The sequence below is a fragment of the Saccostrea cucullata genome, unplaced genomic scaffold (genome assembly GCF_032062105.1).
Source record: "Saccostrea cucullata isolate Sc308-1 unplaced genomic scaffold, CSIRO_AGI_Scuc_v1 ctg398, whole genome shotgun sequence".
In the NCBI taxonomy this organism is placed as follows: domain Eukaryota; kingdom Metazoa; phylum Mollusca; class Bivalvia; order Ostreida; family Ostreidae; genus Saccostrea; species Saccostrea cuccullata.
This window is the reverse complement of record NW_026929671.1, coordinates 254242-274402: the sequence shown is the minus strand read 5'-3', so window position 1 is coordinate 274402 and position 20161 is coordinate 254242. Positions and strand designations below refer to the sequence as shown.

The window sequence follows — 20161 nt, the reverse complement described above, 5'->3', positions numbered from 1 at the left end:
GGTGCTGAAATCCATTTAAATTCTATTGATCAACTGTCCATTCGCAAATTATTATTCTCGCAATTTGATATTGAAGAGCCAGTACATGATAAAAAGTACTCACGAAAAATAAGGAATTTACAGTATTCCTAATCAAATCATAACAGCAGCCTCTAGCTGAGTCCTTTGACCATGATTTCTACTGTACAGTAATAAAAAACCCTTAGGAGAAAGTACCAGGAATTAACAATCTTACTGATCATTTTTGTTTGTTTAACATCTCTTTGAGTATTTTTCACTCATACTGATCGATATGCCACCACTTGCAAATTTTGGCCTGACTACTTGCAACTTAAGGACTTTGAGCAGTACGTGAGGGAATTTTTTTTTTTATGCCAGCATCTACTGTGACATACGACTTGATCATTATGATCTCATCTGAGGGACTTAAGTTTCCATTGTCTTACAGTGGAAATCGAACCCATGCTCCAAGTATCAATTTTCACTCCTTTCTCTAGGGCTCTTGACCAAAACATTCTAACCACTGCCCCACAAGGGCAACTAATTAGTTATGAACATAATTCATTATATTTATATCAGCTATTAAGAATCACTTTGCTCAAGTTTGTTGTGAGCATCATTTCATTCAAGCATGTTTTCCTGTACCCCTTCTCTTAGGTCTTTTTAAGACCAGATTCAAGGTCAGGTTGCTGTCTCCCAAATCACTTTGTCCCACACCTGATAAAGGTAAACTGCCCTGATCTACAGATGATAAAGCTCGTTACAGGTACATCCACAGTGATCAACCGATTCTTTTTAACAGTTTGGTGTAAATAATGCCAGGGTTACAATTTTGTTATTACATGAAGACCCTAGATAGTGAAAAGTAAGGTATCCAGACTGAGATTAAATTGTACATAGGTCCAAACATGCAGACTCATAACAGTCCTCTCAACACTCCATTAATAATTAGTTGGATCAGATTTAAGCTGCGTGCTCTGCTCAAAAACACACAAAAAAAATACATTTTGTAGCTTTGCGTATTTTTCAACGAAGTGAATCTACCGTATATGGGAATAATAGTAATAGCATTTCAGTTTTTTGACATCACACACTGTTCAGTTTTTTGACAAAAAAATCACAATATATAAATCAATGTTTTTGGTGTGATCATGACCTTTCTTTTCAAAATTTCTGCAATTTGTCACATATATACACAATATATACAATATATATATATATATATATGAAAGGCTGCTGAGAAAATGTTAAGTCATACGTAAGTCACATCACCCTGGAAATCTTTTCTACTAGAATTATTCTGCCCCTCCTCATTGTCAGAATTTTACTGAACCAAATATAGGGTCTGTGATGAAGCATGCTCCTTTATTGGTATTTGTACATGTTGTATAAGTCCACTTGCCCAATGGGGTAATCGTAATCTTGTTTTCATTTGCCAGAATGTGGGTTTAATTATACCTTGGGAAATCGGAGATCCATCCACATTGTCCTCATAGTATTTGTTATTTGCATCTGAAATGCTTTTGTAAATTTGTATTTATTCAATAGCATGACAGCAAGCCACATAAGATGACCAATGGAGTAAAGTAAGATGCCACAATTCTATCAAAGACATCTAAATAAATATTTTTAGGGGAAAAAAGTTTATTTCTGGTATAATGGGAGAAAAATTTCTCTGGGATGCACATCAGTTCCTAGATAGTGAATCATGGTAATACAAAAAAATTCCTAAATCTGTGAGGAAGTTATTATTGTTACTGAATTTTGCGAAAACAACCATTCTCATAAAATATGCAAAATATTGCAAAAACATTGTCATATTTCAAACTTTTGATCAAAAGTCAACTCATAAATTCATGTTCTTGAATTCAATCTCAGCAAATTATTTATGGATGTACATATGCTAATTGTATCACTTGGCAAATCATTTTAGATAAAAATCTGCAATGTACTATATAATGTATGAATTTCCAGGACAAAAAAAAACTTCAACTGGTACAAGGGTATAAATTTCCTTGTGGAAGAAAGGTTTCCTACTGATATAGGGGTACAGATGGAGAAGAACTAGGGTCAGGCTTGACCAACTTTTCTAAGATAAGTTTCATAGGTGTCGGAACCGGGGAGGGCTAGGGGGGGCTTAGCAACCTACTTTTTTTCCAAATATCTACTTAGTATAGACATTGAACATTGCTTTGTAGGTTTAGCCCCCCACTTTCCACAGACACGTCGCAGTACAGGTTAAAAATAGGGAAAGTGATGGTGTTTGGAAAAGAATTTGGTATTGAAGTTTGACCCCCCCCCCCCCCCCCCCCCAGGAAATAGAGGATTTTCATGTTTGAGAAATGGAATTTCCCTTTTTTTTTTTTATTTTGCTTGTCAGTTTTTTTTTTTTTTTGAAGGTATAAAAAATTTTTCTTTACACTTAACCCCCCCCCCCCCCACTTTCAATTTGCTTCCGACGCCAATGAGTTTTCAATTACAATAAGTGACCTATAGTTATTTTTAGTTAAAACCTCTGAAATATGTAGAACAAAAATTTCAGTTTAAACCTTCATATCATTTAATAATATTTTTAATTATTAACCTGCAATTTTTTTCCTGTGTCAGATTTCTACAAAGTCCTGTTGTTGATCGCCAAAAATTTCGTATCGCGTATTGCAATATTGTGTCACAATTCAATTTTTTCAATACGATACAATTTATCGAAACTATTCATAAGGTTAAAGAAAACGTATTCAGATTTTAAAAAAACAAAGAGTTTTACAATAGATTTTTTTATGCAACTTTCATACCCGGTACTTTAGTTAAAGTTACTAGCCCCAAGTAAAAAGTTATTAGCCCAAATATAGGGACAAAAATTAAAATAAAACAAATGTTAAAAAAAAAATTAATCATTGAAAAAGTCAACATTTCAATCTTTTTAAAATTTTATTCTCACTATTAAAATTAAATCATATAAAATTAATGATTATGACAGAAAATAAAAATGAATTTAAAATAAAATTTCTGAAGATCTTTCCTTTTCTGATTATTTTGCACTAGCTCATTTAGAATGAAAATAAATTCATTTTGTTTTCATATTAAATCCTTAAATACACTTTTATATTTCATGTGAATCACACTGATTTTCAGTTGATTGAGTGATCTATATAATTTTAATGTAGATATTGAAAGATTAAACATATTTTTTGGAATGAATAAAAATTTATGGAGATTTATTGACAGTATGCTGCCTGGAAAATATTCACTGGTTGGGAATTTGAGAGCAAAAAATGAGTAAAATACCGGTTGTACTTTATGTATTACATGCGTAGTTATAATTTTTACTAGCCCGAATTTACTAATTTGTTAATTGCACATCTCTTATACTTGTGGTTCTGTTGATTAAGAACACTTTATTCGTATAAATAATAGCAGAGGCAGCACTCCTTGAATTTTTAATTGTGTGTCAAACTGTTAATTTTTTTTCAAAGAGATAACCAAACCCGATTATAAAAAAACGTGAACCGAAAATCGAGATGGTGAATCTTGAACCGAGCACTTATATCCTGATATTTCGTTCGTTTCAGCCCTATTGTTGAGTTCACTCCTGAAGTCTGTTTTTGGTTCACCTACAGATATTTAATCAATTTCTGCACTGTAACTGGGGGCAGGCTTTTATTGCTGATTAAATCAAGTACACAGAACATGTACTTTAAATTTGACAATCTATTAACAATTTCTCTGACAGTTCATTCCACTCGCACTGAAAACTTGTTTTAAGAAAATTACAGGCCACTTAATATATACTTTTCTAAAATCCCCCTTGATTATTAAACAACTTGCATATAATCTTTCCTCATGGCTATGCAGGACAAAAACTATTATAAATGATATAAAATGTAATGGAGATGTTAACCTATCCTCTTATTATGAAGATGAATACAAAAATAGGCCTTTTTTTCTTTCTCTTTCGGCTGGGGGTGGGTTTGGTGGGTTGTAGCCAATTGGGTAGAAATTCTGAACAAGCACCTGGCATTATGAGTGATGTACAGAACACCAGTGTGAATGACCTTGAAACAACTTAACATCAAGTGGATCTTAAGAAGTCTGTAATGTCCTAGCTTATTATGTTACCATGCAGTTTAGAGTTTTGGTTAACAACTATTTGATACCAACAAGCTTTAACAGGAGGAGTTCTTTTAAGACAAGGCAACATCCTTGCAAAACATTTTTCAAGTTAAATACTTTGATTTATTATTGCAGGACGACCTTTGATAAGTCCCACCTCACAACTGTTGCTAATTCTAATGCAATCAATCAGCTACGAAGGTTATAAATACACAAGTTGATGGGCACATACCAGGTATGGACTGATATATCAAGTTCTCGTTAGTGACCTTTGTAATCAGCTGTTTTGATCCAGGCCGCTGGTTCAATGACCCTGAGTGACCAGTCTACACACAAACATCTCTGTCCTTATCACTCTCTGGACAACAAGCTATAACCACCAGCTGTGTCATCTAGTGTGTCATTGTGCCAGCTATATCTCGCCAAGAGACCTTGAGATTTAATCCCTCAACAAAATATTTGTGTTTGTCAGAATTGGATAGATTTTACCAAGGACGGGGATCAAATTATCTTAGTTCAGCAAATTGTTTGAGAGCAGGTCACGTTTTAATATGAAGACGTCTAGAATAGAGCCGACTAATAAAGGCATATATTTTTTTATACGACAAATTTTGGGGTGCTCTCATTATTTCTTGGAATTGTCTGCTTTACAAAAGTTTGACTGACAAGTCATTGTAGACATATAAAAAAAAAACTCAAATGTTGAGAAACAGTACTCTATGTATATTTTAATCTGTCCTTCAATTCATGGCCTTAAGTTGGTCTCTTACTTTCATCCTGTTGGCTTATACCATCTACCTAGTTTCTTGCTTTGAACTAAGGTTTTACTCAAAAAATTTTGTCCAATGTTTGGATAATCAAAAATCCCTTTTAATGTTTCAAGTTTTACAAATTATTGCTTTAAGTGGTAAGTTTTTTATGATTTCTTGACATGAAAGACTGATATATCCCCGATAGTCTGGTTCCCTACTCCTTCAGCCCCTTGGAACCAGTTTAATGGCCGTCCAGCCACCTGACACCTATTACCCTGGGACAGACATCAATGGCTTCCTCCCTCTACTACATCGCAGCAACAGAGTGATAAACCATTACCACACTCCATATAACAAGCTTTTTTCGTAATTAGTCTTCACTTAACACCGAGTTTAAAGGTCTAATAATAATCCTACGTAGCTGGTCTCACATTAACACAGCAGTTATTAATTCAATCCTGGGCCCCTACTGACGTTTTATGTTTGCCTTCTTTCTTTGCTCTCATTTAAGTTCTTCTCCGTAACACAAAGAATGCAATTTATTGCGGATCTTCTTAAAATTAAATGGATGGTTCAATATTTCTCAGCTTTTATTATTTTTCATAATGTTGGATAATATTTTCTCTGGCAGGCATTTAAGTTTTTTGTTCAGCATTCAAGCTTTCATCAATAGTTCTCAAAAGTTTTATTTTTTCCTTACGCTGTTTGTTTCTGATGCTTTGGTGGAAACAGCTTGACACTGCAGTTCCCTCATAACTTAACAAAAGAAATCCAATATCTGCCTGCTGTATGATCTCCTACGCCTAATATCTGATTATATAGATCTCATAAGAACCCAACAAGAGTGGGTAAATGTCATGTAATACGTGATATCCAGCATTATCTAGATATTTAGTAATTACTTGGGTTATTTAGTTCATATCTTCGTTCATAGTTTAACAAATGTTTTATGTCTAACTATTCATGCTATATGTGTTGTTATCTTCATGTCATAATGTTGTTGTTGATATCTAGTTTTACTTTATGTTGCTAGATCTATATATCTGTGTTGATACCTAGTGTTAATATCTACTGTGATATCTCAATATGTAATCTTTATGTCAGATATTTATAGCTGTGTTGATATATCAACAGATATATCTAGTGTTAATATCTTCCATGATATCTCAATATCTAGTTTTACTTTATGTTGCTGGATCTATATATCTGTGTTGATATCTAGTGTTAATATCTACTGTGATATCTCAATATGTAATCTTTATGTCAGATATTTATAGCTGTGTTGATATATCAACAGATATATCTAGTGTTAATATCTTCCATGATATCTCAATATCTAGTTTTACTTTATGTTGCTGGATCTATATATCTGTGTTGATATCTAGTGTTAATATCTACTGTGATATCTCAATATGTAATCTTTATGTCAGATATTTATAGCTGTGTTGATATATCAACAGATATGTCTAGTGTTAATATCTTCCATGATATCTCAATATGATGTAGTCTTTATGTTGTTAGATATTTATATCTGTGTTGATATCTAGTCATCTGTACTGAAATAACTGTGATATCTCTATGTGATGTTATCTTGATGTTGTTATTGATATCTAGCTGTGTTGCTATCATTGTAGATATCTGACTGTGTTGATATCATTGTAGATATCTGGCTGTGTTGCTATTATAGTACATATCTGGCTGGTTGATATCATTGTAGATATCTGACTGTGTTGATATCATTGTAGATATCTGGCTGTGTTGCTATTATAGTACATATCTGGCTGTGTTGATATCATTGTAGATATCTGGCTGTGTTGCTATTATAGTACATATCTGGCTGGTTGATATCATTGTAGATATCTGGCTGTGTTGATATCATTGTAGATATCTGGCTGTGTTGCTATTATAGTACATATCTGGCTGAGTTGATATCATTGTAGATATCTGGCTGTGTTGATGTCATTGTAGATATCTGGCTGTGTTGCTATTATAGTACATATCTGGCTGTGTTGATATCATTGTAGATATCTAGCTAAGAGGAAAACTAATTTTCCTAACTGGGATCAACTTTGATGAGTTATCTTCATGTCAGTGTGTTGATTTAGTACAAACTTATTGTGTAGTATATTGATTTTGTAAACGCCCTTTTTGTGTTGTGTATGTTGATTCTGTACATGTACCGGTATTTATATGATTAGGACAAGTCTTCCTGATTATTTCAGAGTCTAATTATTAGCATCTAGACTTTCACAGTGAATTAAGACCAGTAGCGGTAACTCTCTGTAGGAAATGTAAATAAATCTGCGAGCTTCTCTCCTTACCTTCTCGTGACATTCCGACAGCAAAGCACTTTTTGAGACGACAGTACTGGCAGCTGTTACGCGTGAAGGGTGTGATTTCACATTTCTCCTCGTTAGAACATTTGTGTGTCATTCCTTGTGTGATACAACGCCGGAAAAATCCCTAAAAAATGAAATCGGAAATTTATCGTATTCATACAGTGCATTACATCAATGGCTGTTCATACAGTGCATTACATCAATGGAAAATCCCCTTCAAAAAACCTCTGAAAATCATATCATAGAGTGTAAGATAAAAATGAGAAGTCTCCCTCACCCCTCTCCCCCCCCATAAAAAAAAATTTGAAAATAATGAGATTCTTATTTCATGGAAAAATTGAGGGAAAAAAGAAAAAAAAAACTTCAAATTTTAATCGCAGTTGGTTCTTCTGAGAGGATTTAATATGTGAATTGAACAGTTATAGGTCCAATACATACACCAGTGTGATACAGATACTGGGGTATGCTTGATGAAGGTCTAACGCCAGATGAATCAACAGTTCCCAGGGGTTAATAAAAGTCAGGCCAGATGTTACACAGTTTCTGTAAACATGGTAAACATGGTTTTATGATGCATAACAAAGTAATGGCCAATTTTTTCCCCCTTTCTATTATTTCCCCCCAAAGATGAATGTACTGAGAGATTCAGAACACGTGCAGTTTTTTGTTAAGTCAACTGAGGTGAAATCACCCTTAAAAAATTAATACAACAGATACCAGTACTTGGAGTGTACAGTAAAACTTGTCTTGTTTGTATACTGCATATTCCAAAATCTTACTTATCATGATGTTGACCAGACTTGTCGAAATTTTTTAATCGCTGTCAGACATTTGGTCTGACACAGTTGAATGTTTTGTCGGACCAGTCAAACTTTTGTCAGACCAGATACTTGTACGTTATTTTGATGCTGGTAAAATCATATGAATAACAGCACCAAAATGTCCTTTATTATTTTCAATAGCCTTCAATCTAACAAGTTTCCTTTCTTGGGATATAGAGTCTTTAACATAGACATAAATGACAAGTTTTATGACTTTGCTATAACAAATTTACTTTGCTATCGTCAACATGCTGCGGCCATTTTTTCTGTGTTCGTGACCTTGAACTACGCATCCCAATCCCAACCATTATTAAACTTGCATTACGCTCATTTTTTTTCAAACGGTCATCAAGACCGACGTTTTCTTAAATGTTATCGGTCCAGACAAATTTTTACCGGCCTTGCCAACAGGACCGACGAATTTCGACAAGTCTGGTTGACTTCTGGTCAAATTCAACTAATTCCATTCATGTAAAACGTTTTGTCATCAAGGTAATATCATATTTTTTGTGGCAAAACCAGGGTTTTCTGGATTAGAAAACTTGAACTTCTGAGATTTTGATACTTTCTTATTCAGTATACCTATCTCCTACAACTGTGATGGAATACTGAGATTATTTTAATGCACGTACACGGAATTCCTGTAACATTTTCCTCATGCTATCATTATGATCTAAAATCACTTGAACAATAAGGAAGCCTGACAACAGTTAGTGCATTTCACTCAGAATCTTTCTGCACTTGTTGACGGCAGAGCTCAGGGGGGAAAAATAAAGATTTCATTTTGATCAATACTCTTCAACCTAAAGAGAGTGGCTAGAGAGAGACACATAACATCTAAAAATTAAGTTTTCACTTAATTCTCTGACGCACAGATCCCAAAATACCAGTTCGTTTAAAATGCTTTTATTTTGCTCCACTTTAAAGAACACAAGGTTGCGCTGATTCTCTGAACGACTATTAATTATTAATCATGTAAGAAAGTTCTTTCATCAGTGCTTCAGAGCCCCCCATCTTAAACACGACCCAATTAAATCGCCTAATCCCATCACTTAGTCTCTTTGAGTCCTTTTGTTTCCCGGAGCTTTTTTAATTGGGTGAAATATCTCAGATAAATGATCTTAATAATCAGTCCCTAATACTCAGACAGAACTAAAGAATCCCACAGTTCTCCGAGGGGCCAATCTCCCATCTCAAAAACAATTTCTATTAAATCAAAAATCAAGAAAAAGTAACATCATTTATTTTTTTTTTATGAAAGAAAAATAATTGCTTTCATTTCTCTGCAGCATAAAATGAAACATAAATAGTATTTGAGAAACTAAAGATCATTAGATACATGAGAGAATTGCAATACAAGGCTCTAGATGTGAGATGTTGATTTCTTTTTCTATGTAACCCAAGTCAACAAATTGCCCCAGGTCCTCTATTCTTAGCCTGCTGACCTATATTTAGTTGTTTGTGTCACAGAAGACACCTGTTTTGACCTAGGCCTATATACATAAAATTTTGTCTCTTAACATTGTTATTATGTCTCATACTTATTGCACTTACATTATGAAGCATATTACATGTATTTATTTAAATGGAAAGTTTGGGGGTTTCTTATAAAATGTCAATTGTTACATATAAATGACACATCCATTTCTTAAAACAAGAAAGAAAATTGGTTGTAATGCTTTAGGACATCCCAGTCTCTGTGACTAGCATCACGAGTTACACTGAAATGGAGACTACAAGAAATAAATGTTACCTTTACCTTACACCCCTCACAAGAGTCCACTCCATAATGGAACCCGTTTTGACCTTGACCTACATAAAAATTTATCTTTAAGTTATACTTATTGCGCTTATTTTTACCTTACATCCCTCACATGAATCCACCCCATAATGGAACCCCGACGATTCGTCACCGCACACTTTACACGTGGGGGCCTTGGCCGAATTCTTGACCAATGACATTGGAAGTGACCCCACACCCGTTGAGCTGACCATTGACCCATGGTCAGTTCCGTTGGTCAGATTTCCGTTGACGCTGCTTGGGATGTTCATCCCTGGACCTGAGTCGCCGTGGTTACCGGAGCTGTAGGATAAACTCATGGCCTTGTGCTGGAGGTCATGTGGACTGGCAGACGATGGACCGACCGAGGATTGGACGTCCATGTCTAGTCCCAGGGGAGGCAATCTGTAAATAGATAAACGTAAAAATGAGCTTCTCTACACAAAATAGGGCAGGCAGTCTGTAAAAAAACAAGAGGCCCAGGGGCCACATCGCTCACCTGAGCAATTGGCTAGGAAAAAACACAGATCAGATCAGAACTGAAAGTAAAATGGGGGGGGGGGGCTTGAATTATACATCCCCCCAGGGGGTCATGATTTGAACATACTTGAATCTACACTACCTGAGGATGATTCCCTATAAAAATAATGAAGCCTGGCTTTGAAGTACTTGAAAAGAAGATTTTAAAAGGTTTCCCTATATGTTCCTATGTAAAAATTTGATCCACCATTTTGGCCCCACCCTACCCCCGGGGGTCATGATTTGAACAAATTTGAATCTACACTACCTGAGGATGATTCCACATGAGTTTCATCTTTCCTGACCCAAAGGTTCTTGAGAAGAAGATTTTTAAAGATTTTCCTTATATATTCCTATGTGAAAGTTTGATCGGCCATTTTGGCCCCACCCTACCTCCGGGGGTCATGATTTGAACAAATTTGAATCTACACTACCTGAGGATGATACCACATGAGTTTCATCTTTCCTGGCCCAGTGGTTTTTGAGGAGAAGATTTTTAAAGATTTTTCCTAAATATTCCTTTGCAAAACTTTGATTGGCCATTTTGGCCCCACCCTACCTCCGGGGGTCATGATTTGAACAAATTTGAATCTACACTACCTGAGGATGATACCACATGAGTTTTATCTTTCCTGGCCCAGTGGTACTTGAGAAGAAGATTTTTAAATATTTTTCCTATATATTCCTATGTAAAAATTTGATCGGCCATTTTGGCCCCACCCTACCTCCAGGGGTCATGATTTGAACAAACTTGAATCTACACTACCTGAGGATGATACCACATGAGTTTCATCTTTCCTGGCCTAGTGGTTCTTGAGAAGAAGATTTTTTAAAAATGCCATTAATTTTTCTCTAATTCATAATTATCTCCCCTTGGAAAAGGGCCTGGCCCTTCATTTGAACAAACTTGAATCCCCTTTGCCCAAGGATACTTTGTACCAAGTTTCGTTGAAATTGGCCCAGTGGTTCTTGAGAAGAAGATGAAAATGTGAAAAGTTTACGACGACAACAACGACAACAACGACAACGACGACAGACAACGGACAAATTTTGATCAGAAAAGCTCACTTGAGCCTTCGGCTCAGGTGAGCTAAAAAAATAAACGTAAAATGATGTTCTCTACACAAAACAAACGTTAAATGACGTTCTCTACACAAAATAAACGTAAAATGACGTTCTCTACACAAAACAGGGGAGGCAACCTATAAACAGATAGACGTAAAATGATATTCTTACAAAAAACGAACAAACGTAAAATAACATTCTTAATAAATAAGGGGAGGCAATCTATTAACAAATAAACATGAAAACAAGAGATGTTTGTAAAACACTTATGCCCCCCTCTACCCCCAAATTAGAATTTTTTAGAGTCCAAAGGGGCATAACTCTGTCAAAAAAGATGTGATCGTACCCAAAACAGAACTTGGCCTAGATATTCATCTGAAAAATCTGTATACTAAATTTCATTTCAGTATGTGCAACTTCTGCACAGAAAATGAACAGAAACTGCAAATAACAGGAATTTTTATAAGTCCAAGAGGCATAACTCTGTAAAAAATGGCGCAATCATACCCAAAACAAAACTTGACCCAGATATTCATTTGATAAATCTGTATATCAAATTTCATTTCAGTATATGCAACGGTTGTGAAGAAAATGAACAGAAACTAAGTGGACCGAAAGACAGCAGCAAAGCAATATGCTCTACCTTCTTCGAAGGGGGGCATAATAATCTTCTCCACAAGATAAAAATAATGTTCTATACAAAACAAGAGGCCCATGGGCCACATCGCTCACCTGAGCACATGGGCTAATTAAAAAACACAAATCAGCTCAGTATTAAAAAGTTTACTTGTTGGGGGAGGAGGTTTTAAATTCTCTATTACTTGAGAATGTAACTATATCAATAAAGCATGTATACATGTATAACTTTGCCATACTTGAAAAGAAGATTTTTAAAGATTTTTCCAACATACTACTTGATCTCCTACTGTGACCCCTAGCTAACAACCCCCCCCCCCCCCCCCCACCCCCCCCCCCCCCCCCACGGACATTGAATAAATTTAAACCTTCACTACTTGCCTTCAGCTCCGGTGAGCTAAAAAGGGGATCTAGGCAATTTATAAACAAACATAAAATGACATTCTCTACACAAAACAGGGGAAAATCTATAAACAAACAAGTGTAAAATGGCGTCGTTCACAGTAAACTGCTTTCTGATGTAATCATTACTCAGGGCTGTGGCCTCATCAATAACCTGCACATTCTATCAAAGAATTGAGGCGTACAAGGCGATGTCAATTCCCCCCCCCCCCCTCTTATAAAAGACATATCTCAATTCTAAAAGTTCATGAAAGCGTTTTTTTTTTAAAATTATTATATGGTTTATATTGATCATCTCTTACATATTTGATTCTGTATTTCATTGTTTTGATATTTTATTAATAATTTTTTTCACTCATGTTTTTAATATATGTGAAAACAAAAAGAAGCTTCACGAATGATTCGAACTCTCTCCATAGCGCAGGGTTTGGCACAATACCGACCGCGTTTATGAACCACTATGCTAAGAAGTATATGCGTTGTCGTTGTCTGTCAGTGTGATTTAAATGAACAAGTTTGTTGAAGCATACATTTTTCCAGAAAAGTTTGATTTTCATATAGAATGGGTTCAGATTCCATTTTTTAGACAAATGAAATAGATTTCACATTTGCGTTTCTATCATTTAAGCGTCAACGAAAAATGGAGACTTGAACCATTCATGTTCAAAATTCATTTTTCATGGCTCTAGTAAACCCATTTTCCACTAAATATGCTTTGTCAACTTTGAAAAAAGATTGACAAATGATAAGTCGTTCAGTAAAATAAAATAATAAAATGTTTTGAAGATGACATTACCGAGAACATGATTTTAGAAAAATATGACGTTTCCGTTAATTTTGAAAATTGAGAAACATATTCTCTCAGAGCGGGGCATTGTCCACGCCCTCTTTCTTTACTTTTACAGCTAATATATTATCACTTCTCATGTTTTCATTCCTTTCAATTTATCTAATTCACAAATAAAGTCGATCCAACCAGTGCTTGAATATTTTAAATGGCATTCATTTTAAACCCCTATCAAATAATTAACACAGTACAACATGTACAAGGTTGTTTAATTTTCATCAGGAACATTATTGGAGAACTTTGTCTTGTTTAATGTGTTAAATGTTAAATAGGAGTGAATTTCTGTATTTGATTAGCAAATTGTGAATTGATTACATTTTATCTCTGATAATGTGGGCACCATAGCAGTTTTATTTTCCATTATGTTAATTAAATATATATATTATTAACCCTTTGTGTGCGGGAACCCAACATATTGGGTCTGACGTCACAAACGCTTGCGTGCGGGAACCCAATATGTTGGGTCTGAGTCTGGAATTAGCGCTTCGTCACATAAAACGTCGTATAAAACGTATAAATGAGCTGTGAATTATTCAGAATCTATCAAAATGTATTATAAAACTACAACACATTGAAAAATAGGTAATGAAGATGTGAAAATATGCGAATTATTTGTGAAATTGTGATTTAAAGTGAAGGTGTTTAACGATTGTTACAATGAAAGTCAGTCCGCTATTTTTGGAAACAGGGAAAAAACGCGCATGCATTAAATATCTTCTAACTTGCTCTAATATAAAGGAAAATAAAGAAATAAATTCAAAAAATAGTTAAATATCAATAATTATAATAAATTTGTGTTAGTAGACATAAAATTACTTAGAAATTGTCGATATTTTAGCATAAAAACTCTGGTTAACTTTACTTGACCTTAACCTTGCGAAGTTCTTCCTGTTAAAACGAAAGTAGGATGCACATGCTACTGAACTTCAGTCTGAAGCATATCGAGAGCTTATATGGTCGGCAAAGTTTTATATTTTGGACATACGGTGGTTATTATTTGTTTCTTTGGTGTTTTGTAAGTAGACATACATTACATCGTCTAAATGAAAACAATAATGCGCGCGATTGAACCTGGCAAGTCACAGACGTTTTTCTTTTCCTCAGTGGCTGTGCACATTGTTTACATACGTAAATAAAACTTTGTTTTGAAATAAAGGTTTGCAAAAAATAATGTGAAGCATCTTGTTAATTAAAAGCATTTGTTTTTTTAACAATAAATAAGCAAATAGATAAGTAATTGAAACAATTTTTTTTTTAATTCTAAACTGAAAGATAAAAAAGGTTCCACCTAATAAATGTAAAGGACCTTGAACATTGTAGAAAATTTTCCAATGAGTTATTGCATTAATGAATAAGTGCAAAAGAGATATATAGAGAATATATATCCATCAACATATTTTTGTGATCAAGCAAAATTAATTCATGATACAGGTATTCGAAATACACACAATATGAATTTTATAACTGACAATCATTGAGTCAATTAAGTGGCCCTAATAACACCTAAAAATTCTGGTTTAAAGCTGCTTGATGTTCCATCTATTTGGGAAAACTTTCAAATATTTTTTTTATAACAGTATATGATATATTGTAAAATTTTTAGCACAATTAAAAAATTAAAATATAAACTTGATATTTTCTATAAACCTGTAGTGTCTTCAAATGTATCAGCTTGTTATCAGAAAAGATGCATTGATGCATTTGATCAAAACGACATGTGCATATAAATGAAAATGGTAAAAAGTGATGAAAAAATTTTAAAGTTCTGATTTTCCCTGAAATGACTGTCGTTTGTGTAAACTTTGGTATTTGTTTTATTTCAGTAAGTTAAAAAAATATGATTTTTATTTCCTTGATAAGGATTATATAGACTCTCAATAATTTCAAAGCCAAAATATGTTCCGGGATCTTTAGTATCTTAGAGTTAGATTTCTTCAAGGCATTTACATACTCTAGTTTGCATGAAAATAATTGGTACTACATGTATCAGAATTTTTTCTAAACCAAGTTTAAGAACATGTATCAGGGAGACATTTTCTTTTTCTTTAAAATAGACTTTTGCCAGAATAAATCATGTGGATTAAATTGCACATTTCCTCCACTTTTTATTTCTATTTTAATAAAAACCAAAAACAGTGAGACTGCCCCAACCTAAACATGCACACACAAAAATATATAAAGATCACTGGTTAAATAAATGGTAACTCTACAGTTTAAAATTAAGATGAGTTGTCATTTTTGTAGGCAAAAGAAGGAGATCAGAGTCTTTAGAATGAGTAATTTGTAAATTGTATGGACTTGCATGTAAATCTGTTCAATAAATTACAATAAAGACTGGGCAATACAGCAAAACTTGTTTAGTACAAACACGAATATTGCAAATTTACGGATATAGCGAAGTCAATTTGGAAACCCAGCTAAACAAATAAATTTAATTGATTTCTTTTACAGTTATAACAAATTACAGATATAGCGAAGTAATTTCATAGGTCCCAGTGACTTAATCTCTGTTGAGATTCTGCTAGGCTAGATATTTGGACTGACGCCTACAGAATCTCTGGTCACTTCTTCATAATTCATGTCTGGAAATTGAGCCCCAACTTTGGCCGACTATAGCAAGAATTATTTACATAGGCAACGCTACTGTTCGCTTCAATTTAGTCATTTGGTCGTTTATTTGACTCTCTATCACTATTATTTCTACATAACTTACTGTTTAGGCATGTAAATCCCAACTTAAAAAAAATATTTACTGAAATCCCATATGAGCCATGTTTTGAATGGGGATTTCAGTAAATATTTTTTTATGTTGGGATTTACATGCCTAAACAGTAAGTTGTGTAGAAATAACAGTGACAGAGAGTCAAATAAACAACCAAATGACTAAATTGAAGCGAGCGGTAGTGTTGTCTATGTAAATAATTCTTGCTATAGTCGGCCAAAGTTGGGGCTCAATTTCCAGACATGAATTATGAAGAAGTGTCCAGAGATTCTGTAAGCGTCAGTCCAAATATCTAGCCTAGCAGAATCTCAACAGAGATTACCAGTGACTTTGTTATAACCGAGTTTTACTGTAGGAATTGTACTTCTCAAACTCAAAAGTACACACTGTACATGTTTTTACCTATTAATATGTAATATGTCTTCTAGTTTACAAATTTATAAGGCCCAAGAAGCTTCTACATTCCATCCCTTCTCGAATTGTAACAGTAAGATAGGTACATTTGATATAAGAGATAATCATATATGCCTGCATGAATACAGTAAAAAAGCTAAGATTTACTGTGAGAATTTTTTTTAATGATGGTCAAGAAAATTTTTCAAAAATGCAAATTCCCATACAATTACTCATCAACAAAGATTACTTTTTGGTCTCCAAGTCCAAAGATATGTTTATTTTTAAATATGAAAATGTGAATAGTTACTAAGAATACAAAGAAATCCCAGAGTGGAAATAAAATATATATTTCATTATTAGGAATAATATTTTATGTTGAAGTAAAAATTCTGGCACATTCAAAACTTGTGTAACAGGAAAGGAGAAAATGTATGGTAACTAAGGTTGGACCAGGAATTGAACTCAGGAACCCTGCTTCACTACTCTGGTGCTCTACCGATTGAGCTACCCAGGTTGATACTCATAGCACAACCATTACATATCCTTCCCAAAAGTTATCTTTATCCTTGCAGACACAACCCAAATTCTTATTAGCCCCTGACAGGACTTTCACTTACATTTCCAGAGGGGTCAATAGCATCAAATCTGTAACAAGGAAGGAGAAAATGCACGGCTGGACCGTGAATCTAAGAAGGGGCCCCTGCATCATCAATTAAATTCTCTTCTGACTGAGCTTACTTGGCCTATATCCATGACCCATATACCATTACACTTGCATAAACTTAAAAGTATTTCATAATATATTGATTGATATTATGGTACATATCTGTCAACCATCATTAACTAAAATCAATTGAAAAAAATCAAAACTGTTATTCACCAGTGACTACATTGAACGAAGTACTTTTTGAAAACCATTATAAATGACTGTTAAAGGTGCTTAAATTTCTAAAATTTAAAATACTAGTTTTCCTGTTGGCAATTATTGTTGCCAGCTAGGAATAAGACTTCTAAAATAAATGCCACATTACTTACAGAGTGAGAAGTACTGTGGGAAGAAAGTTGATGAATATGTTAACTTTACAAAAAACACGGAGAAATGCATTTTCTTCATAAAAGCAAAATATAAAAAAAAGATTTGAGAATTACTAGAGTATATTTAGGGCTGTAAGATACCAGTCATTAGAAAATAAGACCTCTATAACTTAGTGTAAATATTATTTTATTTTTATTTTTTAAAAATTATTTAACATATTGACTGCTTTAATTTGAAAATGAATACTAGTAACAGCAATTAGTTCATTATTGTGCGAACTTGCTCCAAGATTTCCCAACCTCGAAAACTGCATATTCTTTGAGGATCATACTTTCTTATTGCCAACATTTCATAAAATAATCACTGGTTATATATTTATAGGCTAATTGAATCTTCAATTTATACTCTTTTTAGTTGAAATCTGAAAAAAAATCCATTAACTTAAATCAGAATTCACTTAAACCTACACGAATATATCCCTTACTCAGATAAGTATACAATGACTTTTCACAACATAATGGTATACCGGTATATAACATTGATTTTATCATTGAGTTATTGTTTAAATAATTTTTTTTTACATAATATTAAACTAAAATTGAATTTTTAATGCAATTGAATTATTTTTTTTCATCAAAGTGCAATATTTTCATTGAAAAAATATGGTTAAAATGCTAAAAAGTCATTTTAAAATAAATTTTTTGAAAATTTGGTTTCCATGGCAACATAAAATATTAGATTTAAAAAAAAAAATATTATAGATTAAAAAACACAACATTTGCTATATATTTGCCAAATTTCAAGCAAATTGGTTGTCAACAATTTTAGATATTTGAATTTTAGTACACCATTGTGATAATTTTGTTGATATTACAAAACAACTCAGTCCTGAGGTTACAGCGCACGTAAAACAAGTCAGCACACAAAGGGTTAAGTATAATCACTTTATGTATACATGTACAGGTTAACCAAAGAAACATATGGACGTGAGAAAACACAAGCATAATATGAAGAATTCCTACAGATTAAGGGAGATGTGAAAATTTTTCAGGTAACATCTTTTTGTGAAGAATTTTTATTAGTTATGTACGTATCCTTGATATGAGGAATTACAAGTAGTGAATTGATATACAATTTGAAAGAATTTCTACCATATAACGAAAATGTCAAGACACCTTAGTACATGTATGTTAGACAAGAGATATGAAACATAAGCAATCAGAGATTACAGAGCTCCAGGCGCAGATCCAGGAATTGAAGTTAGAGGGGGCGCCAAAAGTAGGCAAGGGGTCTGGGACCCAGTGGGTCCAGGGCAAAGCCCTGGTGGGGGCCCAGGGGGCAAAGCCCCGAAAGCTCCTGGATTCTACAGATTTTGTAAGGTAAAAATGAGGTCTACCAAGTATACATGTTTACATTTTCTAGATGAAACTGTGATTTACATTTATTTTGACACGGAGCTCACCTCATCGAATGTTGTCTTTATAAGTAAGGCAAAATCCCACATTAAACTAATAATCTAATGGTGTTCACTCCATGAGGCAATATTTATACAATTTTGATTTGATGGGCTTGCAGTTACTTGAAAATGGATGTATCCAAAAACTTAAAACTAGTCACTGATCCAGAACTTTGAATTCAAATCCAGCATCTGAAGCACGTTTAAGCATTTTAAGAGTGTTCGAACATCACTTGATGTACAGATAGGCCTTATTGTTTCTTGGTAACGGACATGCGCCACAAACTTTAACTGTTCACTCATCCGAAAAATGTAGGTAAGATCCAGCATCCAAAGCAAGTCTGGTTACAGTAGTCTACATATTTAAATGTATCATTTGTGCAAGTATGGTCAATATAAGGCTCAATAAGTTAATTCAGAAAGAATCTGCACCAAAAACTTATCTAGTCACTCATCTGGAAAAATGTAGGTCAGATCCAGCATCCTAACTAAGTCTAGTACTGAAACTTTGACAGGTAGACAGGTACAATAGAATATTAAGGTGAGCTGAAATTTTCTACAGAATAAACAAAAATGTGAAGAAGTTTAACCAGTTAACCAAGATATGAGGAAAAAAAACAATCAGTTAACCAAGATATAAAGAATTTTAACAGGTTATCAGGGACTATCAGAATGTCATATCAGATATAATCCAAGATATCATCAGGACTCACACAACTAAACAAAGGTAAGAAGATAACCTAGACACTAGATAAAGAATCCCTACAGGTTCAATTAAGCCAGGATACAGGAAAAAGTGTCTATTAATGGGCATATTTTAAAACTGTACAGAACTTTTAACCAATTAATCAAGAAATGAGAATAATTCCCTGCAGTTAAAAAACTGTGTTGTGAACTTCATTTTCTACAGTTAAACCAAGATAGGAAGAATTTTTTAAAGCTATAACAAAGATATTTTTTCTCCACTAATTTGGTAAACAATGAAAAAGTTAATGTTCAGTTTGCCACTAATGACTATGAACTTGAAAAAGTTGATAGACTTTTAAAGTTTCTAATCAAATTTATGATTTCATATTTTGCAAATATCATAGAAATATGTCAGATTTGCACACCATTGGTTACAAATTAATTGGCCAGATAAGACAACATTTTAAACAAATGAATTTACTGAAAAGGCCTATATCAATTTACATCTTATTAGGCAAGATTACAGATTAGACAAGATCCAGATTAAACAAGTTTCACTGTATTTATTGCAATACCTCCATGTATGGTTTTTC

General features: G+C 33.6%; 1 protein-coding gene across 1 annotated transcript in view; it reads right to left on the bottom strand.

Annotated features, from left to right (window-relative positions):
• The window catches only part of LOC134281716 (ecdysone-induced protein 78C-like), a 67072-nt gene that overhangs the window by 19507 nt on the left and 27404 nt on the right, over positions 1 to 20161 (bottom strand). The window contains exons 3-4 of the mRNA XM_062764146.1: positions 9883 to 10207; positions 7184 to 7325 (exon numbers count right to left, since the gene is read on the bottom strand). Coding sequence (XP_062620130.1) covers positions 7184 to 7325; positions 9883 to 10185 — 445 coding nt within the window. The 5' untranslated portion in view covers positions 10186 to 10207. The remainder of the gene's footprint in view (positions 1 to 7183; positions 7326 to 9882; positions 10208 to 20161) is intronic.